This window comes from Apiospora marii (assembly GCF_038362585.1).
Source record: "Apiospora marii strain CBS 49790 chromosome Unknown utg000011l_segment0_segment0, whole genome shotgun sequence".
Classification (NCBI taxonomy): Eukaryota; Fungi; Ascomycota; class Sordariomycetes; order Amphisphaeriales; family Apiosporaceae; genus Apiospora; species Apiospora marii.
This window is the reverse complement of record NW_027117382.1, coordinates 3,005,665-3,033,160: the sequence shown is the minus strand read 5'-3', so window position 1 is coordinate 3,033,160 and position 27,496 is coordinate 3,005,665. Positions and strand designations below refer to the sequence as shown.

General features: G+C 54.7%; 10 protein-coding genes across 10 annotated transcripts; 6 read left to right on the top strand and 4 right to left on the bottom strand.

The window, feature by feature from the left end:
* Nucleotides 1-1,579: 1,579 nt before the first annotated feature.
* Nucleotides 1,580-2,432, bottom strand: PG985_014043 (uncharacterized protein; the record flags this gene model as incomplete). The annotated part of the gene is made up of 3 exons (XM_066833809.1): nt 1,580-1,969; nt 2,029-2,341; nt 2,398-2,432. 3 exons carry the CDS (start codon nt 2,430-2,432, stop codon nt 1,580-1,582), a joined length of 738 nt encoding a protein of 245 aa, XP_066678549.1.
* Nucleotides 2,433-3,151: 719 nt separating this feature from the next.
* On the bottom strand, nt 3,152-5,130 carry PG985_014042 (JmjC domain-containing protein; the record flags this gene model as incomplete). The annotated part of the gene is made up of 3 exons (XM_066833808.1): nt 3,152-3,508; nt 3,568-3,645; nt 4,168-5,130. The coding sequence occupies 3 exons, from the start codon at nt 5,128-5,130 to the stop codon at nt 3,152-3,154; spliced, it is 1,398 nt and encodes a 465-aa protein (XP_066678548.1).
* Nucleotides 5,131-5,907: 777 nt separating this feature from the next.
* On the top strand, nt 5,908-6,979 carry PG985_014041 (uncharacterized protein; the record flags this gene model as incomplete). Its single annotated transcript, XM_066833807.1, has 2 exons — nt 5,908-6,066; nt 6,128-6,979. 2 exons carry the CDS (start codon nt 5,908-5,910, stop codon nt 6,977-6,979), a joined length of 1,011 nt encoding a protein of 336 aa, XP_066678547.1.
* A 3,576-nt stretch (nt 6,980-10,555) lies between these two features.
* On the top strand, nt 10,556-15,580 carry PG985_014040 (bmr1-like protein; the record flags this gene model as incomplete). The annotated part of the gene is made up of 4 exons (XM_066833806.1): nt 10,556-11,582; nt 11,681-12,689; nt 13,211-15,482; nt 15,551-15,580. The coding sequence occupies 4 exons, from the start codon at nt 10,556-10,558 to the stop codon at nt 15,578-15,580; spliced, it is 4,338 nt and encodes a 1,445-aa protein (XP_066678546.1).
* A 447-nt stretch (nt 15,581-16,027) lies between these two features.
* PG985_014039 (dopa -dioxygenase) lies at nt 16,028-16,778 on the bottom strand (the record flags this gene model as incomplete). Its single annotated transcript, XM_066833805.1, has 3 exons — nt 16,028-16,356; nt 16,441-16,523; nt 16,606-16,778. 3 exons carry the CDS (start codon nt 16,776-16,778, stop codon nt 16,028-16,030), a joined length of 585 nt encoding a protein of 194 aa, XP_066678545.1.
* A 343-nt stretch (nt 16,779-17,121) lies between these two features.
* On the top strand, nt 17,122-18,855 carry PG985_014038 (uncharacterized protein; the record flags this gene model as incomplete). The annotated part of the gene is made up of 1 exon (XM_066833804.1): nt 17,122-18,855. The coding sequence occupies one exon, from the start codon at nt 17,122-17,124 to the stop codon at nt 18,853-18,855; it is 1,734 nt and encodes a 577-aa protein (XP_066678544.1).
* Nucleotides 18,856-19,600: 745 nt separating this feature from the next.
* On the top strand, nt 19,601-20,260 carry PG985_014037 (uncharacterized protein; the record flags this gene model as incomplete). Its single annotated transcript, XM_066833803.1, has 1 exon — nt 19,601-20,260. One exon carries the CDS (start codon nt 19,601-19,603, stop codon nt 20,258-20,260), a length of 660 nt encoding a protein of 219 aa, XP_066678543.1.
* Nucleotides 20,261-20,407: 147 nt separating this feature from the next.
* PG985_014036 (uncharacterized protein) lies at nt 20,408-21,874 on the bottom strand (the record flags this gene model as incomplete). Its single annotated transcript, XM_066833802.1, has 4 exons — nt 20,408-20,721; nt 20,872-21,090; nt 21,177-21,717; nt 21,800-21,874. 4 exons carry the CDS (start codon nt 21,872-21,874, stop codon nt 20,408-20,410), a joined length of 1,149 nt encoding a protein of 382 aa, XP_066678542.1.
* Nucleotides 21,875-22,558: 684 nt separating this feature from the next.
* On the top strand, nt 22,559-24,459 carry PG985_014035 (uncharacterized protein; the record flags this gene model as incomplete). The annotated part of the gene is made up of 4 exons (XM_066833801.1): nt 22,559-22,691; nt 22,733-23,288; nt 23,345-24,259; nt 24,345-24,459. The coding sequence occupies 4 exons, from the start codon at nt 22,559-22,561 to the stop codon at nt 24,457-24,459; spliced, it is 1,719 nt and encodes a 572-aa protein (XP_066678541.1).
* A 703-nt stretch (nt 24,460-25,162) lies between these two features.
* On the top strand, nt 25,163-26,251 carry PG985_014034 (dehydrogenase reductase SDR member 13; the record flags this gene model as incomplete). Its single annotated transcript, XM_066833800.1, has 2 exons — nt 25,163-25,810; nt 25,871-26,251. The coding sequence occupies 2 exons, from the start codon at nt 25,163-25,165 to the stop codon at nt 26,249-26,251; spliced, it is 1,029 nt and encodes a 342-aa protein (XP_066678540.1).
* Nucleotides 26,252-27,496: the final 1,245 nt, after the last annotated feature.

Here is a 27,496-nt window from a genome sequence, read left to right as displayed (position 1 = left end):
TGGGTTGGTTTGCGAGGCAAGACCATGTCTTGTTGGTAACAGTAACACTCCCAACAAAGAACTGCGTTGGTGGCTTCATCGACATGCCAATTCCGGTACCCAGTCAAGCGACACTTGGCACAAGGCGGGGTGTGGGGAGAAATAAAGCTCCAGTGAACGTAGCGATAGCTGGAGTATTCTTTCAACAAGGGAAGCCAGCAGCGCGAGCAGATCATGCGATCTTCACGCCAAGCCGTATCAACATGGCTCCATTTATCGGACCCTCCCAAACCACAGTGGAGGCAAATCCGCTCGGCCTCAGGAACCTTGACACGATCATTTTGCTGCTGCGCTTCCTGTCGTTCGGCAAGTCGATCCAAGGTTGCTTGAGGTGGGAGTTGGCCATTAGATGTAAGAAAGAATCTGGAGCAGGATCTGCAAAGGGAGCGTGCGTATTTGGTTGGATCGGGATGAGGGTGCAACAGGTTCTCATTCCAACCACAGTGATCACAAGGACCGTTTCGTGTAGCAATACGGGCCTGGTGTATTGGCCAAACACGGTTCAGCCCTTGGGTACTGAAGTCAGGAAGGTTTAACCACTCCGCAATCGATCCATTAACTCAATAGTTTGTTGACTGTTCATCTGCGAAGATGGGCGAAATATGCCACACAAATTGAGGTAAAGAATTATAACCCCCTCGACGACGACGGCAAAGGATTTCTCATCGGGGAGGGCGCCCTGAGCGGCAGGGCCTGGATGATGGGCCGGGTTGGGAATGATGTTTATAAGGCGAAAATTGTAGATAGCGCCTGGACCGGAAGCCACGCGTTTATGATCAGATGTTTTATTTGATCCTGGGTTGTGGATCATGGCAGTGTGACTTTGGATGCGAGCCGGGCCGCCTACTTTCTCCGTACTGGAACCGCCATAGAGGGAGATGCTAGTTGCATCAAGAATGCTAAACCCATCTGCGCAGACAGTTTTCCTGCCGCCTTGTGACTTGGGGATGCGGATGCGGCGTGTCTTGTGCTCGGGCAAGACAGTGACGACGTCAAGGTAGTTGAACCAGAGGCGACTCTTCATTGGGGGAGTTGGTAGGTCGAGTAAATCGATATCCCGAAGGCCCTCCTTGCCAAGGACTTGCTGTGTCTTGTGGGGGATCGATGCGAGCAGACGGATGATGAACTGCTCGGGATCCTGAACTGCGAACTTGAAGTACCACAAGACAGAGAAGCTGATCGTGTGAGGCTTTGAACCATCCAGTAACTGAATGTGATATTCCTCTTCGGACATATCGTGGACATATGCTATCAGACGAGACACAAGTACGGAAATCTGGCGACGGCAACGGGCCATGTCCTCGTCATTAGCGGGGACAGGATACATGATATTAATTTGTGCCAAGCACTGCTGCGCGGTCTACCGGCGCTGGGAAGGGAACTTCTCATTGTAATGAATGTTGGGACGGGATTCGGGTGGGATGGAAGGGTCTGCCAAATGGGTGGAGGTTAACTCCAGGCCGGAGTCCACGTCGGGACCTTCGCCGACATTGGACTGAGTATCTGAATCTGACTCCGGGTCCGACTTCTAGTCCGACTCCTAGTCCGACTCTGAGTCCGACGCTGGGTCCGACGGCAGGCGGTGGTCAGGCTGAGATGGGCCTGGTATGAGGAGGTCGCCAGAGGGTAGGCTGGGTGGGCCAATGGGGGAATCGATATGGTAAGGGGAATCTGAGAAGTCCGGCGGGCCCGCGTGGTCCGAGTCTTGCATCTCGATAGATGGACAAAACAAGGGACTTGAAGGAGGGCCCTGGTTGACTGGAGGGCGCTGATGATTGGCGTCGTGGTCGCTATCAGAGGAAATATCAATCACCTCACGCGAGTTTGTCGACTGGCCCGGGCCACCGACGCCATGGGTACCGCTTTGGGCACTGTATGTCGAATCGGAACCTCGGGAGACAGGCGCGAATGAAAGCGTGCTTTGCTGCATCTTATGGATAGTATGTAAGTAGAATATTCAATGGATTGGATTATAGAGTTCAAACTTACGCGATGAGGCAAATGAGACGGCGTAGAAGCCTGGCGTGAAAGGTGACGTAGACTGGACTGAGGTGTTGGGAGCATGAATATGGCCGTGGTCTGACTGCTGTTGGCGGACGACGAAGGTGGGACCGGTGCGGTTGCAGGAGCAGCGGGGAAATTCATTGGGGCGTCAACATGATGACCGGCGACGGGAGGAGTTGCCGAGGGTTGAATTGCAGGTACAGATTGACTGTTATGGGCCAACGACGGGGCTTTAGGTGGTGCAGGAATGGGAGCGAAGTGGCCATCTAATGTTTGTTGTCTACCGGAACCTGATATGCTGCGGCAAATCCATTAGCAAACGGGATATGATATATATGGACAATCGTGGCTTACATCTTTCGCTTTCGTTGCCCACCACGAGGCGCCATGTCGCCAACGGAGAGCGAGCAGGACAGTGACAGTATTGTAGGCCAGCAAGCAGGTTGGACTTCATTTGATGGGCTGTAGAGGGCACGGGTAACAAGGTGATACACCAAAGACAAGAGGTCGATATCAAGGAGGCAAGGCGAAAACGAAGCGAAGACGAATCGGAGTAGCAAAGAGTGACGGCAAAATGGGTATGTTGCGGATGGTTGCAGAACATACGAGGGAAGAGGTTCAAAGGTTCGTGGAAAGACGAAAATCAGTGACGCAAAGCAGAACTGGAGCGTTGAACTGACGCGACCTAGTATCTACCCTTAATCCGTTACTAGATATGTACCTGCGTTTGACAGTAAGGTTGGCGATGCAATAGCTCTGCTTTATATTAATAAGTCTCACCTGGCCCCTAAGCTATGTCTGTCGTCTACCATAATCTCTAATTTGATGCGTTGCTCGTCCCTCGGGTACGCTGTAGCAAAATCCCTTCACACGTTGGTATCCGTTTTCGTATCCTTATGATGCTTTCTGCCGGGAAACCTTGGTACGAATCGAAAAAGAAAGAAAGAAGAAGTATCCTTATGATGCACTCTTATAACGCATCCTAGTCAAACTTAACCGACCGAAATCCTCCTCACAGACACGATATCGCATCATATTTAATCGTCGACATCCATTGGCTAGATATTGTCCTCCTCTGGCTTGGTATAGCAAGGGCGGTTTGCAACCACTAGGCCAAATTGTCGTATGGCTGGCACTTCGATCTTGTGCGGTGACCCACAGGGCGGCAGTCCCAGTCTGAAGATTGACCGTCGGCAAACCGTGACTTCTGCGCCATCTCCGGGCCGCTTCGATCTAGCTTGCTGTTGAAGTGGGCTTCAGCCAGTCGCTTATCCGGTACACTGAAATATACTGGCTCCTCGGTGACCCGGTCGTGTCTCTTCCGTAGTTCGCTGCTGGATAGGTTCAGCATCGCCTTTTGGACATCGGGGTCCTGCAGAGTCGCTGCGCCAAATCCAGCAGGCGGGGGGTTTTTGTCGCGCAGGCTGAAATGTGCAAGGCCGCCGGTATCAACCACAACATTATTCTTCGGTAGGTTGACCCAGAGGCGGTCTGTGGCAGGCGTGTCGATGATGTATCGCTTACGTTTCCCGCGTGTTCGTTGAGTGTCTCGATGGTGTCATCTTTGGTGATAAGAAAATCAGTGTCGCTGTAAGCGACTAACTAGTCGATCATGACTGCAAAGCGCAAGTCCGGGTCATTAGGCGGCCAATACAGAAGTGGTACCCAGTACTTAATCTTCGACGACGACGATAAGTAATATGCGATAGGCTAGTATTGACAATACTAACGACACAGACAGCGTGTTGAGTCCATCCGTTATGCCTCTCCCGCGTATCATGCGACGTCTGATATCAATGAAGCAATCGTGAGTTTATATCGATGACGACGGTCAGGATATTTATACTCCTTATTACTTCGATAGTGATAACATAACATCCAAGGGCTTGATGATGTTACCGAAAAGGAAACACCGCAGCCAGCAGAGGCATAGCTAAGTGCCGGAAGCATATGTGCGGCGGCGCTTGTAGGGGCTCAATAAATTCGATCGATAATTTTCTTATACAAAGTCATTAAGAGGATAAATTCGCTAACATTTGATCATTTTCCAGTAGAAGCACCTTTGTCTCGTCTATATCTGAACCACCAGTTCACAGAGGCATTCAGGTGACCGTCCCCACGCACACTCTTGACACTATGCCACCACCCCTTCGGGATAAACAGACAATCACGAGGTCCTAGCGTAGTCTCTACAACCTCTTGAGGGGCATCAGAACCCCATACAGCATCGTGAAGAGCACCCCGCTCAGGCCCTTCCATCATCTCGGCTCCCCGGATTTTCGAGTTGCTGGCAGACCCGATAGCGTTCTGGACCTGCGTGAACACTTGCCCACCCTGACCAGGAGGGAGCAACCGCAGGGTCTTTTGGCCGACCACTTGCATGAAAAAGTTCGGGTTCGGATCCCTGTGGAACGGTGTGTAGATTGGCTCCAATCCCAACCAGATACTGGTATTGTAAACATCGCAAGGTCTGTCAGAACACTGAAGGAGCTTGGGGGCCTCGAGATCGAGTTGAAGTTCAGAGGAGAGCTCGTTGATCGGCATTTGAGCGATGTATAAGCGTTTGTAGCGCATCCTGCTGTTTCCCTGTTGAGCATTGAACTCCATGGCCTTCGATAGCAGGCCAATGGGCGCAGTAAACTGGCTGAAGCGAGTCTGGTTGTCGGCACTTCGAGGATCCGGGGGAGAGCTGGATGCCTTGTCCCCTCGAAGCCACTCCGTGAAGTTGGTAAGTGCCACATCGTCGTCGGTGTTTGTTCTTACATACTCATATGGCATCTCAGGGGTATTTGGGTCTTGAGTGAGTTTCGAGTCAAGAGTGAAATCGCCATGCTCATTCTGATGAAACCATGTCGATACGGGGAGCTTTACATAGTCACGAATGACTAAGGGCTCTTGAACGATATAGGCTTGGTCATAGAAGGCAGCTTCGTCGATTGTGTTGTCGACTGACCGAATAGTGCCAATCGGCCTCGCATGGGGGGCTCTTGCCGAGGCTGTTATGAAGCGTGGGGCGCGTAAAGAGCGACCGACGTGATTATATGAACGCCATGCTTGGAACGGCCTCGGTGTCACCATATACCTCATACCGTTGTTGCAGATACCAGTTACTGCCAATTGACACCTGTGAGAGGGGAGGGGGTGTCTGAGATTCAGCTGCGGATGGAATATCGAGACAACCAAACAGCAACGTGCGATATGATGGCAACGCAGAATTCACACCTGGTTTTTGAATATAATTGGTCCAATTGCATGTAACACGTCGTTTGACGCGAACCACAGGTGATGTCAGTGAATGCAAGAAGCCATTGGAATGATCATTGCACGCTTCAGGGAGCCCCGATAAGCTACAATTGGCCGATAAGAGAGCCGTGGCAGGTGCTAGCTTCAATGCCAGCTGGCAGAGCTGGGATGAGACGACCTTGGCATTGGGTCTGAACATTCGAAGTCTGCAAGCACCGGCCACGCGAAAACCACAGCAGCAGCTGGGGCGGCTGGACGCAACCTGATTCGCAGCCCAACGGCGAAAATTACTGGGACAGTCCGCCAAGCAATTACATCCACCACAACATCACATCTGCTTAATACCCATCCATATCTTCATCTGCGAGCCCAGGCATCAATAGACGCCATTGTCGCTACCAGGTCAATAGTCCCAGACCAGCCCGACGTTCTTCTGCGTCATGCGCACATCATAGCTCCCCAACTCCAATTCCCTCCCTCTCCCCAACACCCTTATCGCAGCCTACCGACGCGGGGTTGCCCATCCTATCGCAACGACACGACCCTTCGAGAAGACCCCTCCAAGAAACCACACTGGCATTCCCGGGAAGGCTGAGCCCTGCTTGGTCCACCTCGACCATCATGTCGACCTCTTCAGGAACCCCCGAGTCCTGGATCTCCTCCTTCTGCTCTCTTCTGGGCCACGAATATTTCGCTGAAGTTTCTGAAGAGTTCATCGAGGATGACTTCAACCTGACTGGGTTGCAAACCCAAGTGGCCATGTACAAGGAGGCCCTGGAGGTATTTTACTATTTCCCGACCCGAGAACCCGTTGTCGCATGCTGACCGCCGCTGTGCGTAGATGATTCTCGATGTCGAACCCGAAGACGACGAGGATGAAGAGGAAGAAGAGGAGGAAGAAGAAGACGAATCGATAGAAGGAGGCGACAACCGAATGAGGCAAGGCGAGCGGAGGAACCATAGTCGCATCGCCAGTGATCTCTCCGTCATCGAATCCTCCGCCGAGATGCTCTACGGTTTGATCCACCAACGATTCATCTGCTCCCGCGCTGGCATTCAACAGATGTCAGAGAAGTACGAGCTGGGTCATTTTGGCATATGCCCGCGCAGCAACTGCGAACAGGCCCGCACTCTACCCGTTGGCTTGTCGGACATTCCGGGCGAGGATACCGTCAAGCTCTTCTGTCCTTCCTGCCTGGATGTTTATGTTCCGCCTAACAGCCGATTCCAAACCGTCGATGGCGCCTTCTTCGGCCGCACCTTTGGCGCGCTCTTCCTGCTTACGTTCCCCGAATACGATCTCACCAAGCGCGGCGCAGACGTACTTGCCGGTACCCGCGTCACCGAGGACGATAAGGATATGCTCAACGGCATGTACATCTGCAACATAGCCCCTGGTCTCGGCGCCAGCAAGATTTACCAGCCCCGCATCTACGGCTTCCGTGTTTCCGAGGTTGCGCGCTCAGGCCCACGTATGCAATGGCTGCGAGACAAGCCTGACGATATGTCCGAATTGGACGAGGCCCGCCGTTATGTGGAAGATAACCCCGACAGCGAGGACGAAGACGATGCCAGTATGAACCTAAATGGGAGGCCCATACGGCGGCGACGAGCACGCAGACGACAAGGCCAAGGTGGCCAGAATGGAAGCCCCATGATGGTTGAGCAAAACGGGGTAGAGTCAGAACTGTGATAAGATCGCTGGGGCAGTTTTTGACTCAAACCACGAACTACATATATCCCTAATCGCTCTATGCTGGTTCCCAGCCAGCAGACTTTCCCGAGTCCTCCATGCCAGGAGCTACAACGACGAAGTACGAATGCCGACTCTACTTGATCACAGCACTTTCTCCTCGCATCCCGATCAGCTCTGGTGCCAATGGGCACAATGATCCGGGCCCCGGGGCTTTGACAATGGATCGGCACAAAACGCCCACATACACAAATACACAAGCACAAGCACACACAGCGCATTCTCCCCGCCATGCCAAGGCGATCTAGACTTCTCCCGCATCAGTGGTGTTATAAGGGTTTGAGAAATGTCTTTTGGCGAGGTCGGCGTCCACCTCGAGAGTCTGGTTAGAATTCTGTTGATGGTGCCGGAACGGGGTCAAGGCGTAAAACACCGTTGAATAACAAACGCAGTTGAGAGCACGAGATGGCAGTTGCTTTTCGCAGAAACCGCTCAAAGGCAAACCGTAATCATAGATAGCGTTTGTTCACTATAATCTATCTCTTCTTCTCGCATCGTTAGTTAAGAGCCCTGCCGATGTATGGCGGCAATGCTGTGTGTATCTCGTCTCATGCGTGCCACCTGCGCAAACGCATTTTTACTTGGATCTTCCCCTGAATTGATACATATGGTTTGATGTTTGCTGCAAGACAGGCGTGGCGGGTTTGTACAGGGGAAGGAGAGGTGCCCAGAAAGGTGCCATACAGAGCTTGCGACGTACGTGCTGTGTGCATGTACGAGCTGACTACGTAGTGACTTGTAGGATACCTCGCGGGCAGAATTCCTCATCCGGGGGAGAATCAGACTTGTCGCCTTGCAAGAAGGAAGCCCATTTTAAGAATCAATAATTTCCCACAAAGATAAGGCGCGTCCCAGATGGGGTCCATTGAGCAGCGGTGATACGGAACTATGCCCGGTTCATGACACGGTAATCTGGGTTTGGTAAGGCGACATGACTCGTGTCTTTCAAGTCAAGGTGGAGCCGCGTCCCGGCAACCCGTCAGCACAGAATGCACATTCAGGACAGGATACTGTAACCAATGGTGCGAGCGTGCAACGTAGAAAATCGTCCATGTGTCAATGCCCAACTCTGGTCGCGAACGTTTCTAGATGCGCAGACATGCCTGCCGCGGTGGTGAATACTACCTTAAGCAGGCTACATTTCCTAGCGAATGCACGTATGGCTCGGTACCTACTGGAACGACTAAATTACCTAGTTGAGTCTGGCCGCCGGCTCTTTCGAGTCACCCGGTGTGGATTTGAGCTAGGCATCCTGGCAATACCCCAAGCCGTTCGACATCAACAATATCCCGTAGGCGGCATCGCAGGACGTTACCGGCAGTCACCAGCACGTATTACACTGCATCTGTCTCGGTTGATCAACGGGTGTTTTCGATCCCAGATGGATGTTCCAGACTCGGGGATCGGGGCCTTGAAACTATCCGTGACTCCGCCAAAGCTGAATAATCCCAAAGTACTTACATATTTGGAAGCTGGGCGCGCGCTCCAGCGCTGCTTCCAATACTTCTCCACCATTTATTTTTCGCTCTCGCCAGTCAACAGTGATCACTGGACAATCTGCCTTCCACTTGTTTGCCTTCTCCCCACCTCGGGAGGCACCTAACGCTTATCTGATCGTCTAATCTGAGGAAGCATCCATCTGAACCACATGCTAGATTGTGCCCGCGGCTCCGCGGCTCCGTCCGACGCGTATGCATGCGGCTTGGCTTCCCGAAACGTCTTGCGTGCTTTTCCCTTGGATTGGTCGCGCACTTTGCCTCCCGTCCGGGCATCACTTTTGAGTCCAGCAGCAAGCAGCAAGCAGGTGTGCAGTGAGGTGGAGATAAACACTCAATCGTTACTGCCGTTTGCTTCCTTTCTCTCGCTCTCTCACAATTCATCGTACGCATATTCGCGGTGTCGCAACTGACCAACAGGACAGTGTCACGACAGCCACGTATATTAACATTTCTTTTTCTCCACCGATCAATGGCTCCTCGGGCTCTGTGTCCGTTCTTGGCAGCCAGCGTCAAAACGAAACATGCATGGGGAGAGACAACCGTTGACGTTCGGAATCATGTTGTACGCACTGCATGCAGGGTGATGTGCTTTGAACGCTTATGTGTGTGATTTGATGCACTGCAGCCACATACGGTGCATACTACTACGCCCATAACATGTATGGCATGTATGCAGGCATCACACTCCCATCGCTTGGGGCAAGCCAGAGCCGGACCGGACGTTGACCATGTTGATCGGTTGCTCGATTTCTAATCCATTGAGCTGGTAACGGAATGAATCACTCTTACTCATTCGCCGGCCCAGGCCCAAGGGTCCAAGGCGGCCGCATCCAGCTTCCCCTCCACAACCCGGAACACCCCTGTCTGGACCAAATTGTTCCGCAGGCTTCTGAGCTTCTGTGGTGCCGATCCCACGATACGAGACTATGCCCCATCTGACAGCAATGTTGCATACATGCGACGACTCGACGACTGGCCATCCAAAAGTCGGTAAACGGCAGTCATGAAGTCATGACATTCCCGCCTCTAGTTGTTCACGTCGTCCCTTCTCCATGCCATGTACAGCATGCCAGATGCACCTACCCTACTGCCTACCGGCATAGTCTTACAAGCACGGCGCCAGTTTGCTGTGGGACCCCATCGGAGACGGAGAAAAGGATTGCCAAGCTGGGCAAACCGGTCTAGGTAGTCGCCATCGACAGCGCTGGGTTGTCAGATGCCATTCTCCCCAGACACCAAAGGCAAAGCGGTGCGCGGCACAGAAGCATTGGAATCATTGGAATCAATGGAATTCGCCCGGTGGGAGGAGACTGCTCCACCGAGATGCCTACGCTCACTCTCGCTAATGCCGGGTGGTTAGCGGTGTTAGGCTCATAGCTCCGTATTCGGTGGGGTAGTGTGGGCTACCGTCCCAGCAGTTCCCAGTCCCCTACCCAGAAAACCCACGTTTCGATGGGTGGCCAAAGGAAACAGAGCGAAAAAAATGCGAGCAAGGGTTCTTCATTTTTCCCCATCAGATTGCAGGGCCAATATTACCTGCCGTTGCCGTTACGATCCAAACAGCACTAGGGCGGCAGCCAGTGATTGGTAATCCCGCTTTCGGTTTGCGAGTCCGTCCGACCAAATGCATGATAACTCGGAAGCTCCTCCCACTTTACGGTACAACCAAGTCGTTGCTTCCCTTAAGACCTGGACCGTCCCGCATGTAACTGTGTGAGTGAGCGCGCCTGGTCTTGGACTTTTATCCGTCATTCCTTCCGTAATTGTGCCAAATTTACCTCCCGCCTTTGAACTCTACCTACCTACTCTCCTTACTACCACTTCAACATCCAGCACTGCCTTGTCAAATTGTCCCAGAGAGCGCCGCAAAGAGGGAAGCTCCGTAGTTGCCGCATTCCACGTGCCATACCAGCGGTATCCTTGCCAACCAGTTAGGAATTTGAACAAATACGGCATCACGGCAGACACTTCGACACCGTAGTCTGGAGCGCATCGCAGGCGCGACACCACTCCTGAGATGGAGGGGAACGCAACTGAGAAGGATCAGCGCGCTGGTGTCACTGGCGATGCCAATACCGCCGCTGCCACGCAGTCACATGAGAAGGAAACGAGGCCATCGACTGGAGCAACCGCAACGACAGGTCTCGAGGAACAGCGCGAACGAGCCCGCCAAAACAACCCCCACGGAACGTCGGATGCCCACAATGGCGTCTCGGTCGAGCAGGCCCAGGCCGACTTCGCCGAGCTGCAGCGCTCGCTGTCTGGCCTGTCCCGGGCCAGTCGCACGCACAGCCACCAGAGCCATGCCAGCCGACGAGGAACAGTTACCGATATCGAGAAGGGCGGACCCGAGACGGCGGTAGGCTCTTTGACGGACTCGCCGGTCTCCAACTCCACCGAGGACATGTTCGACCTGGAGACAGTTCTGCACGGCGGACTGGAGGCCGAGCGCGAGGCCGGCATCAAGCCCAAGCACATCGGCGTCCTCTGGGATGGCCTGACGGTCAAGGGCATGGGTGGCTTCGAGAACTTTGTGCAGACTTTCCCGGATGCATTCAAGAACTTCGTCGACTACTGGCATCCCTTGAAGTCACTCCTCGGCCTTGGCCCGAAAGGAAACGAGGTTACCATCCTCGACGACTTCCGCGGTCTCGTCAAGCCCGGTGAGATGGTGCTCGTGCTCGGTAAGCCCGGTTCCGGTTGCACCACCTTCCTCAAGTCCATTACGAACCAGCGCTATGGCTACACGGCTGTCGACGGCGAGGTTCTCTATGGCCCTTTCACCGCTGAGGAGTTCGACAAGTACCGTGGCGAGTCCGTCTACTGCCAGGAAGACGAGGTCCACCACGCGACTTTGACCGTGGAGCAAACCCTGGGATTCGCTATTGACGTCAAGACCCCGAAGAAGCTGCCGGCTGGTTTGGACAAGGCCAAGTTCAAGGAGGATGTCATCACCATGTTGCTGAAGATGTTCAACATTGAACATACTCGGCACACCGTTGTGGGCAATGCTCTCATCCGTGGTGTTTCTGGTGGTGAACGCAGTAAGTACCCGATCCCCGTTCTCCCTGCTCCTTTGCGCTGCCGACATCATTGGCCAATTTGTAAGAAAAGCATTGGCTGACCCCGCTTTTCTTCGCAGAGCGTGTGAGTATCGCGGAGATGATGATCACCAAAGCCTGTGTCCTTTCGTGGGATAACAGTACCCGAGGTCTGGATGCATCCACCGCTCTCGACTTCGCCAAGTCGCTGCGCATTCAGACCAACCTGTACAAGACCTCGACCTTCGTCTCGCTCTACCAAGCCTCCGAAAACATCTACCGAGAGTTCGACAAGGTTCTCGTCATCGACCAGGGCAAACAGGTCTACTTCGGCCCTGCCAACGAGGCCCGTGCCTACTTCGAAAGCCTCGGCTTCAAGCCCAAGCCCCGACAGACGTCGCCCGATTATGTGACCGGCTGCACCGACGAGTGGGAAAGGGATTACGCCGAGGGGTACTCTCCCGCCAATGCGCCTCACAATGCCGAGACGCTTCGCGACGCGTTCAACAAGTCCGCCCATGCCGCCCGGCTCAAGGAGGAGATGGAGGCCTACAAGGCCAGCCTCCAGCACGAGACGGACAAGCACAACGACTTCAAGGTCGCGGTCGTCGAGAGCAAGCGCAGCGGCGCCAAGCACTCCGTCTACAGCGTCGGCTTCCACCTCCAGGTCTGGGCTCTGATGAAGCGCCAGTTCGCGCTCAAGCTGCAGGACAGGACCGCCATGATCATCGGGTGGATCCGCACGACTATCATCGCCATTGTACTCGGAACTTTGTATTACCAACTCGGCCAGACCTCCGCCAGCGCTTTCTCCAAAGGAGGTTTACTCTTCGTCGCCTTGCTTTTTAATGCGTTCGAGGCTTTCAGTGAGCTAGCATCGGTCATGCTCGGCCGCGCTATTGTCAACAAACACAAGGCGTACGCTTTTCATCGCCCCTCTTCGCTCTGGATCGCTCAGATATTCGTCGACACGGCCTTCTCGGCGGCGCGAGTCATGCTGTTCGCTATCATCACCTATTGGATGACAGGTCTACAACCGTCGGCGGGAGCCTTCTTTACGTACTACCTGCTCATCATGGTAGGAAATATTTGCATGACCTTGTTCTTCCGGTAAGTTCTGAGTACATTATTCCTTTCGCTCTGATCGTCAACTAACATTTCGCAGAATCGTGGGATGTGTATCTCCAGATTTCGACTACGCCATCAAATTTGCCGTTATCATCATAACGCTGTTCATTCTCACGTCCGGTAAGCGACTTTCAGGGTTCAATACTTCTTATTCCAGTGGTTATTCCAATTTATTTTCGTTGCTCCGGTACCTCGGGAGTTATGGATGCACTTGTTACTCCAGAGTTGCCCACATTCCGTCCACGGATTTCCTGTTTATTCATTTGGACATAATTACTGACGCCGAGAGTGAACAGGTTATCTCATTCAATACCAGTCGCAGCCTGTTTGGATAAGGTGGATATACTACATCAATCCTTTGGGTAAGTGGAATTCCTCCTTTTCTCCCCTAGAGGAACGAGTGCAAAGGTTACCCTCGAGTTACACATATTCTCTCGCAAGCCATACATGTCATTTCCTATAATACTAATACTAACCCTGAACTCAATAGGACTTGCCTTCAGTAGTATGATGGCAAACGAGTTCAAGGATAGCCAGTTGACATGCAGTGGCACCCAACTGATTCCCTCTGGCCCTGGGTACGACAATATCGAGAACCAGGTCTGTACGTTGGCTGGTTCCCAGGCCGGTACTGATCAGGTCAGCGGCGCTGCCTATATCACCCAGGGATTTTCGTATGCGCCTGCTGACTTGTGGCGCAACTTCGGTATCATTATGGCGCTCATCGTCTTTTTCCTAATCATGAATGTCGTTCTCGGCGAGTTCATCAAGTACGGAATGGGTGGCAACACCGCCAAGATCTTCCAGAAACCCAACGATGAGCGGAAGCGTCTCAATGAAACACTAGCGAACAAACGCTCTGGACGCCAGAAGGGTCAAGACGAAGAAGAGAACACCTTGAACATCGAATCGAAGAGTGTGCTTACCTGGGAGGATCTGAACTATGACGTACCCGTCCCTGGCGGCCAGCGCCGGCTTCTCAACAGCGTCTATGGATATTGTAAGCCCGGTCAGCTCACGGCATTGATGGGTGCGTCAGGCGCTGGTAAAACCACACTGCTCGACGTGCTGGCCGCTCGCAAGAACATCGGTGTCATTTCCGGCGATATCTTGGTCGATGGAGCTAAACCCGGAAAGGAATTCCAGCGTTGCACCTCCTACGCCGAACAGCTCGATATGCACGATCCCTCCCAGACTGTCAGAGAAGCTCTGCGATTCTCTGCCGATCTCCGTCAGCCGATTGAAACCCCCCAGGAGGAGAAATACGCCTATGTCGAGGAAATCATCGCATTACTGGAAATGGAGGATATGGCCGATGCTATCATTGGAACCCCCGAATTCGGTCTCACCGTAGAGGCGGCAAAGCGTGTCACCATCGGTGTCGAGCTGGCTGCCAAGCCTCAGCTTCTCCTGTTCTTGGACGAGCCTACCAGTGGTCTTGACAGTCAAAGCGCCTTCAACATCGTGCGATTCTTGAAGAAGCTCGCCCGGGCTGGCCAGGCTATTCTCTGCACTATCCACCAGCCGAATGCGGCGCTGTTCGAAAACTTCGACAGACTTCTTTTGCTGCAGAGAGGTGGCCAAACTGTGTACTTCGGCGACATTGGCAAGGATGCTATTGTTCTGCGTGACTACCTGAAGCGCCATGGAGCCATCGCCAAGGATACTGACAATGTCGCCGAGTTCATGCTCGAAGCTGTTGGTGCTGGAAGCGCTCCTCGTATTGGCGACCGTGACTGGGCCGATATCTGGCGAGATAGCCCTGAACTTGCCAATGTCAAGGACACTATCTCGCAGTTGAAGGAAGAGCGCAAGGGCCAGGAAATTGACCCTGCCATGCAGCGCGAGTACGCCTCGCCTCTGTCTCACCAGCTGAAGGTCGTCATCCGCCGCACCAACCTCTCCTACTGGCGCTCTCCCAACTACCTGTTTACTCGCCTGTTCAACCATGTCGCTATTGCTGTCTTGACCGGTCTCGTCTTCCTGAACCTCGACGACTCCCGTTCTTCTCTGCAGTACAAGGTCTTCGTCATCTTCCAGGTCACCGTCCTGCCCGCGCTGGTCATGTCGCAAGTTGAGGTCATGTACCACATCAAGCGGGCCATCTTCTTCCGCGAGCAGTCTTCCAAACTGTACAGCGCCTTCACCTTTACTGTGGGCATGATCCTAGCCGAAGTACCGTACTCGATCCTCTGCGCCGTCTGCTTCTTCCTGCCCATCTACTACATGCCTGGTTTCCCCATGGAATCGAGCCGCGCTGGCTACCAGTTCTTCATGGTTCTGATCACCGAGTTCTTTGCCGTGACTTTGGGCCAGCTTCTTGCCGCGCTCACCCCGTCGGCTTTCATCTCGAGTCAGTTCGATCCCTTCGTCATCATCACATTCGCGCTCTTCTGCGGTGTCACCATCCCCGCGCCTCAGATGCCCTACGGTTGGCGCGTCTGGCTGTACCAACTCGACCCCTTCACCCGTCTCATCGGCGGCATGGCCACGACCGCGCTCGAGGGTCTGCCCGTCAAGTGCGCCCCCTCAGAGCTGAACATGTTCAATGCGCCCGAGGGAATGAGCTGCGGCGAATACATGAAGAACTACTTCGACAGCCCGACCGGCGTTGGCTACATTGTCGACAATGCCACCAGCGCCTGCGAGTACTGCGCCTACAAGATTGGCAACGAGTTTTACGAGCCGCTCGGCTTCAGCTTCTCCAACCACTGGAGAGACCTGGGCATCTTCATCGCTTTCGTGGCATCTAACGTCATCATCATTCTCCTCGGAGTAAGTCCCCCTTTTACACGTATGCTAAAATGCGACGAGCCTTTTGCTAACAATGACCACCTACGCAGACTCGATTCCTTAACTACAACCGCCGATAAGCGATGATCCATCATTTCACTCCATGATTTGGACTCTGTCGCATGCCTTAGCTCCATTGTGAACGGCTCAGACTTCAGCCATCTCAATCTACCGTTTTCTGTTCGAAAAGTATCTTTATATTACTACCAATCTAGGCATTTTATTACATGTGGTAACGCTTGCACGTATCTGCCTGCTGGGCTGGCTACACGCGACATTGATTTAGACATAGACGGGACGAGTACAGTACATATTAGACGGTTAGCCCGCCTCTCATGAGACTCCGAAGGGATTGGCAGGCATCAATCATATCATACATACACACTATCATAAACAATAAAGTAAAAGTAATGATGAATCAAACTATACTGCTTTGTTCCGCGTGATCGATGGGCTCCATGTCTGTAACCACGAGGGACCAATCACCAAGACGCCTGATTACTTTCACTTGTCTGATATCGCTAACGTTACTCCTGCTGCTGCTGCTGGCTCCGGCGATTACTCGCGATGGCGTTGTCGAAGAGGGCGAAGTCGAGCGGGATGCGCTCGCCCATCCAGATGGCCCGTTCCGCGTGGTCGCGCCGCTCCACCTCCATCTGGTCGACGCCGGCGGCCTGCTCGTCGGCGGTGAGGACCGTGTTGGGGTGGATCAGCGCCGAGAGGGGCCCCCGCCAGACGGCCAGCCAGGCGACGAAGGCGCCGAACTGCGCGGGGGTGAAGAGGTTGACCTCGAACATGGCGACGGGGTGGGGGCCGATGGGGCGGTCCCAGAAGGTGTAGATGCGGAGTTCGGGGACTGGGGGTTGTGGTCAGGGGGTTTGAGAATAAAAGAAATGATTGGTAGCGGAGTTAAGGGTGAAAAAAAGGGGGATGGTCTTACATTCTCGGCGGATGCGCTCCCAGAGTTGGTGGGCGTATGTGGTTTGATCTTTGTTGTGTTGGAAGTAGTAGATGTGGACGTCGCTGATATTAAGCGTGTTGGGTTAGACATGACATCATTGGAAAGAACATTAAGAAGCAAAGACAAGACAGCTTGTGTACTTACAATCCTCCCCGTCGCCCGTTGTCCAGTGGCTCTACGAAGCGGTCGTAGGCTTCGCTCAGGCCCCCGCGCGGCGGGTTCTTGTAGCTTTTGCCGTCCTCGTTTCGCTCGTCGGGCAGGGGCGGTGCGTCGGCGTAGCCTGATAATGGGCTGGGGTAGGTGGGGATCATGGACATGGTGTAAGGTGTGTACGGCAGTATTAAATGGTATTCAAAGGGTGATATGAGAAGATATTTGTTTCGGGTAAGAGTTGGATATTGATATGGCTTTGTACAGTACTTATTCTTGTTACGTGCTGAGGTTTGAGCTACCGGTGGGATAGCGTAGCGCTTGGTCGAGCTTCCCCGGCGTTCGTCTACAGGCGACTGCCGACAGTGGGGTAGTCGGTTTTGAAAGGTGCAACAGCCGTCGAAGCTCTGTCCGACTTTGGATTCCTGATTTGTCATCTATACATTACCAATTAGCCACGGATATCGGTTGTCGTATCACCAATATCATAGCTTTGCTTACAAAGTTCCTATGGCGGCATATCAGATAGCTCTTCATTACAGATCGCGTACTACTGAAGATGACGAACCCGCCTTTGGGGGTGCGGGGATCGCCGACGCCCCTCCAGTGCCCCAACCACCACTGACGCAAGCGGGAGAGCCAGTCGTGGGCCTTCCACAACTCCCCGACGTGGACGGGCTGCTGGTCACGGCGCAGAATCCGGCGCGCGAGGACCTGCCGGGGATGGACCACGCACGATGCGCGGCTCTCCATAATTATTTGATGCACTATGCCTGGGTTGCCGAAGGTCGCCCGCCCGCCCAATTGTACGACGCCGGCAAGACCTTCTTCATCAACGCCCGCGGGTGGCGAGCCGGGGCCCTGCGCCCACGGATCCGCCCCTCGCTCGCCGCCTTTCTCGACACGGCTCTTCTCCGTCCCGTCAACGAGAATTGGTCCAAAGACCACGAAGGGGTGGGGCCCGAGTCCATCTTCTTCTGGGCCTCGGGGATCAACGAGGACCCGGAGCAGTTCTTCGCCAAGGAGGACGCCGATCTGCACGACGAGGAACCCGATAGTCTCGTGTGCCTGTACGGGTTCAACGAGGGCGGCGGGCCCGGCGGCGGCGTGTATTACCACCAGGGCTGCCACCGCGCCGCCGTGTTTCTGGATATGTGGGATCACGACAACGCGATGCCCGTCGCCGCGCATCCCGAGCTCTGGCACCCCCTCGAGACCATTCTCTCCCATTGGATCGAGCTCATCCGCATCGGCAAGGTCGCCGCCGTGCCGGATCGCGCGCCCGACCCCCTGCTTGGCAAGGGTGATGGGCTCTGGAGATGGCGATCGTATGGGGAGGGCCAGGTCGCAACTTGCGTCGATGCGTGGGATCGGCTGTGTGATGCCATCGAGACACGTATGCTGTCATCAGCAACAGCGTTCGAAGCCGCTGTTTGGCCGTCGTCGGCAGCGACACCCAGCAGCACTGTCTCCACGGCCAGCAGTCGCACGGTCGCGCAAGAGCCGCTGCTCACGCCATCAGGCCTGGACGTGGCTTTGGTGCCCGAACGGTGCTTCGCGCGCGAGTTTCTGACACGCGCCCGCCGTCCCAAATTCCAGTACATTGCTCCGGGCCTCCTTCTGCCTCCGGCAGATGAGCGCGACTTCGTGGCATCGCAGCCCCTTACCAGACTGGCTCGGGAGTCCGCGGATGCTGTTCCGCCCGTGTGCCTCTTCCCCGGCGCCCCGAGAAGAGCCGGCGATGGTGATGACGAGCCCCGTGTGGTCGAGGTGACGATGGAAACTGCGAATGGGTTCTACTACGGCTGTCGCGACGTCCTCGCCGAGGACCCGCTGTCATGGATCATTCCCGCCGGGATCTACAGCGAGGCGGTCAAGAGAACCGAGGCCGTTGAAGACCTCGCCGAAGAAGGGTTTTGGCTATTGCTGCCGTACCGCTTGGAGGGCGGCGAGAATCTGAGCCCGGGCGAACAAGCAGAAGTAGACGGCGCCGGCGCGCGAAAGAGCGACGGGTCGCCGGTTGGCCAGGGCACGGTGGACGAGTTGTTCCAACATGGGTTCAAGCCCTTCGGTGGCAGGTGCGGACGGCCCCAGCGGCTGGAGCGTCTGTTCGAGCACTGGCGCACGTTGGTCGAACGTGGGGTTTGGTCCGTGGGAGCCCAGGGGGTGGAGGGTACCATGGATACGTTCCGGGATGCGGATACGGAAAGATGGAGGGACTACCAGATCCCGCCGACATGGTGAGGCAAACAGCAAACCTAGGCCCAATTACTCAGCTCATTGGAATCTTCGGGCTCCGTATCTGACTTCGGGGGTGTGGCCATGGCCGGGATCCACTTGGAACCGCTGAACCACGATTCAGGTTTCATGCATTAGATTGCGTGAATTGTGACAACGTTCCGAATGCAGGCGAAGATGATCGACATATCCGCATATTATCCAATTTTGGTAATATCTCAGTTGATCCCCTAAGAGGAGCCATGATGTGACATGACAAGTCTAGCATGGTTGGGATCATTTAGAACCCCCAAACGTACAGGCCGACATTTAACAAAGCCATATCCGACCGTGGCAGCAGTTCAATGGTCAATATAACAACAAACCCGAAATATAGTGCTTACACTTGATCAATTGTCTGATTTTGGCATTCTTCCGGGTTGAATGTGCTGTTCAGCTTGCTGCGCATTTCGTCTAATTCTGTGCGGCTGAGCAAACAGTAAGGAATGGCTGAGCAGCAGCAAAAGCCATGGGCTCGCCCAGTAAGCCGAGACGACGCCGGCCCACTTTAGGCTTGGAACTCCAACAGGTCCCCTAACAGCCGACCGTTCCAAGTTCGGCTGCGTTTCCTGCCCGCCCGTCTAAAAGCACGAGGGCTTTCTTTTCTTTTAGCCAACCTGCATTTCTTTACCGATATATAATCTCGCTCACAAGCCTCTCCCAATCCGGTCAATCAATCCCAGATCAATCAAGTCACCCAACCCAATCAACCATGCTGTCCTTCCTCCGCGGCAGCAACCCGCCCCGCCGCGACACGGCGTCGCAGGCCCGCATCTACTACGAGGACGGCAAGTCCTGGCAGGAGTTCTCGCCCCCCGGCTCCGAGTACTTCGTGCGGCACAGCTTCCACCCGGGCTCCATGTTCAGCCCGCCGCTGCACCTGCACCTGTTCCAGACGGAGCGGTTCCGGTGCGTGTCGGGGACGGGCGTCTGGTACCAGCCGACGCACCCGGACCCGGCCAAGCGCCGCGTCGTCATGCGCGGCGGCGACCCCCACATCACCCTGCAGGCGGGGCTGTTCCACCGCTTCGAAAACGCCAGCGCCGACGAGGACCTGGTGGTGGATATCGGGCTCGATCCCGAGTCGCAGGACGCCGAGATGGAGCATCGGTTCTTTCGCAACTTTTTCGGGTACCTCGAGGACTGCCGCGTGCAGGGGACGGAGCCTAGTCTGTTTCAGCTCGAGTTGTTTCTTTGGAGTGTGGATGGGCCGCTCGCTATTCCCGTGCCTGGGATCCCCAATTGGCTGAATTGGTGGATTAGTCGGGGGTTCATGGTCGTCACGGGCAGGTGGATTGGGGAATTCTTGCTGGGTTACCGGGCGTCGTACCCGGAGTACTATTCAGGGCCGATGGGGAAGCGTGTTGATTAAGCAAATCAAATTTTGGGATACACCAATTATATTTCCCGGCACATTGAAGCAAACAGTTACCATCCGTACAAATTGTGCAGACCACGATCCCATCTGATTTGCGCTTACCCGTGCTCACCCTTCACCACTACCAGACTCATTGACTAATCACAAGGACGAGCTGTTCGCCGTGTGCGAGCTGTGCAGGGTTTCGTAGTGTGAAAAAGATCTCTTATACGTGTCTGTGGCGGACCAGCTCGAGAACTCGGCCGTTAATTTTCCGGACGGCGTTCCGGACGGCGGCTGGTGCTCGAGTAGTTGGCTGCAATCCTGGTCTATGTCTGTGGCTTCCAGGTCCGCCAACGTCTGCAGCACGCTGCCATGCAATCTAAACCACCGGTTTCGGCACTGCCTGCTGACCGCCGCCGCGGGGCTTCCCTGGGCGGCGCGCTGACGCCTCGCGAGTTCGTCCCGCTTCCTGTCTGTATTCTCTCGCTTCCTTACCCAAAGTGAATGAAAAGAGATGATGCAAGCAATGACGACAGCTGTTGGCGTTTCTCGTCAGCATTCTTGGACATCCTCCCACTCTCCACTGCTAGCGAGAAAAGAGAGCCTTGGTTTGGATGACCTACATACAAAGTATTGGATCATGAACCAGAACAGCATCCAGGCCATGTTGATCACCTTGCGGTCAAAATCGTTGACGGACTTGTATGCATCTTCGAAGATAAAGCCCCGAGTGATTGTGACGGCAATAGTCAAGCCCATAAGCAAGAAAATCCCTGTGAGGAAAATCTTCTGGCGCATGGTGATCTTGGTCCGCCAGGCGATCAGAGTTGGGAAACAGACGACTAGGATATGCCCATTCCGATATCAGTCAAGGCTCGATTCCTCTTGTGGGAGACTTTTGAACGCGTCATGACAAGAGAGAACTTACTGACGACATCCGATATCACATCCAAAGCAATACTGGCCTTATAGGAGTCATAGATGAGCGTAAGACTTGCATCCGTCTCGCACCTCGTGAGGAGACTGGTCCAGCTGGTGAACAGACAGCTGTAGGGGATAATGCCGATCTGCGCCACCGCGGTAGCCACAACCAGAAAGCAAGCGATCCACCAGGCGGCCATGTAGGCCCGGATCTGGGCCCCGAAGCGGCGGAAGAAGGTCAGAAAGCTGAGCTCGATGGCCCAGATGCCCACCGTGCTGAGGACCAAGGCGATGCCGGTGCCCCGCATCGCTGACTCCGTTCGCGTCGGGAAGTCGGGGCCCGGCAGCGCCCGCCGGTTCATGATGGCGAGGACCAGATAGAAGTCCCCCAGGTAGTGTTGTAGGACGGCGGCGAGGGCGATGAGGATGATGAGGGAGGCCAGCATCAGGTAGTCTTCGGGGAAGAGGCGTCGGAAGGTGAGGTTACGGATGCCGAAACGCAGGGCGCAGACGGCGATGCAGATGCTGGTGCCGGTCCAGAGTACGATCTGGTGAGAAAGGAGCAGAGGCGTCAGTACGAGCCAGACCCTAGAGGCAATTTTCGTCAGATATCACAAGAAAATGACACACCCTGAATGCATGCTCCGAGATAAATAGATCGGTCGACTTATCAATGGGCTTGGTAACAGTATCTGGAGAAGACATTGGAACTGCAGTTTGTTTGTCCAAGCAGATCCTGGTCATGGAGGATATAGTACGAGTACAGCAAGGCTTCAGAATATCTTGTGTGATAACATATTCTGGTGGATGTTGGCCTCACTTCGTGTCTAGGACGGCACTACTCAGGGGCTTATATCTATGGAGAATGGACTATCTCCTTAGTTTGCTGTTCGGCTCCTTGCCTTGACCTCCTGGCTTTACAACCATGGATTTGAGGGACCAGACCTCGAGGGACGGAACGGAACTCTGCTCATGTAAGGAACTACAAGCGATGAGGTTTGGATTCCCGTTTGGTATACCATATTTAGCTGAAAGGCCAGTCAGTCGATTAGTGCTGCTGAATTTGATCACACCCGTCAACTGGGAAGACTATCTCTTATTGAAGACGGCCGCCCCAGTCAGTATAACGCCAAGATCGATACACTCTGCGACGGCATGGATGCCAACCGCATTTGTGAGCGGCCGTGGTGATCCCTGTCTGGCGGAGGGACTGGGCCGGAGGGATTATGCTGTGTCACAATCCCATACCGGCCCAATAGTAATTCGACGTGGCGGCAAACTGACCCCCCACACTCTCTTCATTTCGATCGTGCCAAAATTTGCATACACGCGCTTTTCTCACTTCTGCACACGCCAGACAGTCAACAGGAGATTTGCAAGCAAGCAAACATGGCGACTACCGCAATGCTCCCTCTTTTTCCTCAAGGGCGTTGCGGTCGTCCTAGCGACTATGTTGGCGAGGTTTCTGGACCGAGGCTATCTACATCGAAGGGCAGTGAGGTCACTGACAGCCCGAGGACTGGTAAGTAAAATCCGAAACTCTCGTTAATACACAAGTGGCAGCTGGAGTTAACATAACCCACGCACAGCCATTGTTACCCCATTCGTTCCTCTTCGGACACTTGCCCATCTTCGCCAAGTTCAGCCAGTCGCATCCCCCCGACATCAACATCGACACCTTCCATACTTGGCTCGTGGAGAACCTCGAGACCTATTTTCCGGGCCATGAATTCCCCCCGCCCGTCGTCTACCTGGATATCTGGCCGGCCAGCGAGCCCCTGGCCATGGTGACAGACCCGGTGGCGGTCTCGCAGTTCACCATCGCCAAGAGCGAGCCCAAGGTGGACATCGTCACGACCTTCTTCGGTCCCTTGACTTCGGGCCTCGACATACTCACGAACGAGGACTGCCTGTGGAAGACCTGGCACTCCCGGTTCAACCCGGGCTTCAGCCAGCGGAACCTGACAACGCTCGTGCCCGAGATTGTCGAGGAGGTCTCAGTTTTCGTGGAACGGCTGAAACAAGGAGCTTCTCGAGGCGAGGATGGCTGGGGCCCTGTCTTTCAGTTGCAGGAAAGGGCCATAGATCTGACGTTTGATGTCATCGGCCGAGCCGCCTTGTGAGTTGCCAATCGCAGATTTTTATCCTCACCTGCCACACGCTCACCTCTCCCAGGGACATGCGACTCCAATCGCAGTCTGAAAAGTCTGATAAGGATCTGAGGAGCATTTTGGTTGATCAAATCCGCCTGATGGACATGTTCCAGAATGTCGGGCAAGGTAGGTTGATAGGCCGTTGGCCATGGCACGATAGGGCGATAGCCTGCAACAACAAGGCGATGCGCGACATCCTCTACCCACAGATACAGAGGAAGCTGCTCTCCGACTCCAAGGCCAGTCTGCTAAAAGCCACCGTTCTAGACCTCGCCCTCAAGCATGTCGACGCGGACGGCGCTGCGGCCGGGACAACGAAAGAGGAGCCCACTAAGGAGTTTATAGAGCAGCTCATTTCCAACCTAAAGGTCTTCCTCTTGGCCGGCCATGACACTACGGCTGCCACCATGTGCTTCATGACCAAGCTGTTGCAGGACCACCCCGACTGTCTTGACAAACTTCGAGCCGAGCACGACACGGTGCTGGGTCCGGATCCGGCCCAGGCGGCTCCCGTCTTGATCGCCTCGCCCCACCTCCTCCACTCGCTCCAGTACACGCTAGGTGTCATCAAGGAGACGCTGCGGCTCTACCCCCTGGCCGCCACCGTACGCAAATCGTATCTTGGGTATCACCTGACCGGCGCGGACTCGACGGTCCAGTACCCTATGGAAGGCTTCGGGCTGTGGGCGTCGGCTCCTCTGATCCAACGCCACCCAAAGTACTGGCCGAGACCGAACGACTTCCTCCCCGAACGCTGGACGGTGGCCGAGGGCGATCCGCTCTATCCCTCCACCCCGAACACGTGGCTCCCCTTCTCCCAGGGGCCCCGGAACTGCATCGGGATGGAGCTCGCGTCCGTGGAGCTCCGGCTCGTTTTGGTGCTGACGGCGCGCACGCTGGAGATTGGGGAGGCGTGGAGGGAGTGGGACGTCTTGAGGTAAGTATTAGTTTCGCCGTGCTCAAGTGAGATGGAAAGATTACTACTGTGGCTGTATTACGAGGATCAACTAACATGACTTCAGGGGGGACCAGGCAACGCCTTCGCATACTGTGGATGGGCAACGGTTGTATCGGGTTGGAACCGGACTGGTCCACCCCAAGGATGGTATGCCAGTACACGTAAGGCTTCGGAAGTAGCTCGTAACGGGATCTATGGCAGAGATGGCGAGCAATACTCGAGATGCATGGGCACAATAACAGTTCGTATTATATAACGATTCTCATTAGCAGCTTATTCGAATGGCATGCATGTCAAAATTTGGGGCCAGATGGGTTCCAAGACGGCGGCTTTAAGTGGAGAAAGCAAGTCCCTGAGCCAGACCCCTGTCTTAAGTTCAGCACCAAACACCTGCCTGCACAGCACGCTTTTGGTACCCGTATCTTCATGTTTGCTCATGAAACCATCAAGTCTATGGGTATTATCTGCTTGTTGTGTTTGCTAGTGCTACTTGTTACCCCTGGTCACAGGGCAGCAAAAGCTCCCGTGTTCAACCCCCTTGCATGAAAATCCATTTAGCATAAATATTATTTCCTCTCATTCAGCGATAACGTGGACACGGACAATCAGCCATTTCTAGGTGCTTACTACATCACCTAGTCTGCACTGCCTCGAGTCTAGCGTGATTCTCTTTTTAGCGTCCACTCGCGTCCAGACCACTTGGCTCCGCCCATAGCTCGGAACCCTCCATGGCGCTTGGGGGCGAAGCCGACGGTTCTCTTACCTGTGGTTATTCCCAATCCAATCCGTCTTGGGAAAACTTGGCTCCTAGATAGGTCCTAGGCATCCCTTCATTGTTCCAGCTCCAGCGTCGGCAACACTATCGTCATCGTCACTATCACGATGGCCCAGCTGGTGGAGATGATGCGCGTCACCCTCTTCGGGTCGCGCAATGACGCCCCGGGCAACAAGGGAGCGACGACGTTCGATCCTGCGCGGGACATCCCGTCGCTGGCCGGGAAGGTCATCCTGGTCACCGGCGCCGCCGGCGATCTCGGCAGGACCACCGCCGTCCAGCTCGCCCGCTACGGGAAGCCTGCCCGCATCTACGTGGCGGACCTCCCCCATTACGACGCCGCCAAGCGGAAAGAGCTGCTCCGCGGGATGGAGCGCGAGGCGGGCGACGCAGCGGCGGCCGCGACGACGCGCACCGAGTTCCGGTTCCTCGACCTGGACCTCGGTTCCTTCACGAGCGTGGAGGCGTGCGCCGCCGACTTCCTGGCCCGCGAGGAGAGGTTGGACATCTTGATCCTCAACGCCGGCATCATCCGGGTCGCCCCCGGGACCACGCCCGAGGGCTACGAGAACCACTTTGGCATCAACTACCTCGGCCACGCGCTGCTGGCGCGCCTGTTGGTCCCGACGCTGGTCCGCACCGCGGAGGAGCCTCGGTCGGACGTGCGGGTCGTGGTGGTGTCGAGCGAGGGGCATGCCATGGCTCCCAAGGGCGGGATCCAGTTTGAGGCGGTGAAGGGCACATGCGCCCAAATGGTAGGTGATTAGATGCGTCCACTTTCTTTTCAAGGTTTTGCTCACACGCACTGAAATCAGTCCTACACCCAACGGTACGGCCAGAGCAAGGTCGCCCTCATCGGGCTCGCCAAGCAGCTCGGGCGTCGGTATCCTCAGCTGAGAGTCGCGGCCGTGCACCCAGGCAGAGTCCTCACGGGCATGGCCGAGTCGCTCAGGCAAGAGAGCCTCTTGGTGCGTGTGACGGCCCCGCTGGCGCCGCTTATCTGCGTCCCGGTGGCGGCGGGGGTTAAGAATCACTTGTGGGCGGCTACTAGCCCCGATGTGGTCTCGGGGAACTACTATGAGCCCGTGGGGGTCCCGGACAAAGAGGCGGCCGTGGCCAAGGATGAGAGTCTTGCGGAGAAGCTCTGGGAGTGGACTGAGAAGGAGCTTACGGGTGCGGGTGCGTTGCCCAAATAATTAGATCAGTTAGAGAGGGAACATCCCTTAAATCTGCGTAGCTGAGTTCCCCGTATTAGAGGGGGGACCAGCTTGGGACAACCAATATTGTAGATAGCCTATGCATAACTATTACGCATATAAATCATGTCTTCCTAGGGGTCATTTAGACCGGCTCGGGCAGGCTCATAACAATGCTCACAGGGGATGTGTGCGAGGCTACAGGATTGTCTTACCTCGAGACTGTCTGTAAACAACATCTCTTACACCCGTGGGAAAAGAGATCCTTCATACGTGACTACATTCGGGATAGCCCAGCCCGTGCCGCTCCGTCATGGCAGTGGGTGCTCCGGCATGATCGAATTTTGATGGCGCGTCGTGCCGGGCCCCTGTACGTCTATCTCTATTTACATTCCTATTGTCTAAGTCTGGCCTGGTCATAGCCTCTTACTAGGTTTATCATTTCAGCCAGTGGAACTCACAGCACAATGTGTAATCATTTCCCACTTTCTCCTTGGAAATCAATACTCCCACGCCAAATGACAGGCTTACTATTGTGCCATCATCCCTTGAAAAGAAAAGCGTTCCTTCCTGGCTCTCAAAACATTGCGGGCATCGAGTCGGTCAGAGCCTTGGCCAAAGAGAACTGGTCTGAATCCCCACACCGATGCGAATGTGTGTTGGTACAGCCGGAGAGAAATTACTACTAATCATGACTCTGACAGATGTGGCTGACAGGTGTGTATGACAAGCTCGTATGGCGTCTGACAGGTGTGTGGGACAGGAGTTTCTGACAGCGGCCAGAACGATCGATTCATATATGCGGCGTGAGACGGCGAATTGACGGTGCATACTAAAACTTACAACGGTCTCGATGATTGGCTGAGTTCTGTCACCAGATACATAGCCTATTGCCAAGGCCTGACTGTATAGGGGATACTATCATGAGATGCCTGCGGGGTTGCTGGGTGCATCCAATAGGCAGTTGTCGAATGTTGCAATATTGGTTTTTCGAATGCCAACGTGCAGAAATGAGTGAATAAGCAGAATGCAGAGTTATACACCAGCTTCGAAACTTGTGGAGGTCATCCCTCTATAGTGTTGAAATACATGGGCTCGGTGAAAGAGAGACGACGTCTTTTGTTCCTGCCGGGGAGCCTTGCTACGAATCGAAAAGAAAGAAAAGTGAGAGAGACGACCCGGTAAGCACATTAATGATACAGGATATAAAGGCCTCTACGATCTCCGTCTGGATTTTCTTTTTTG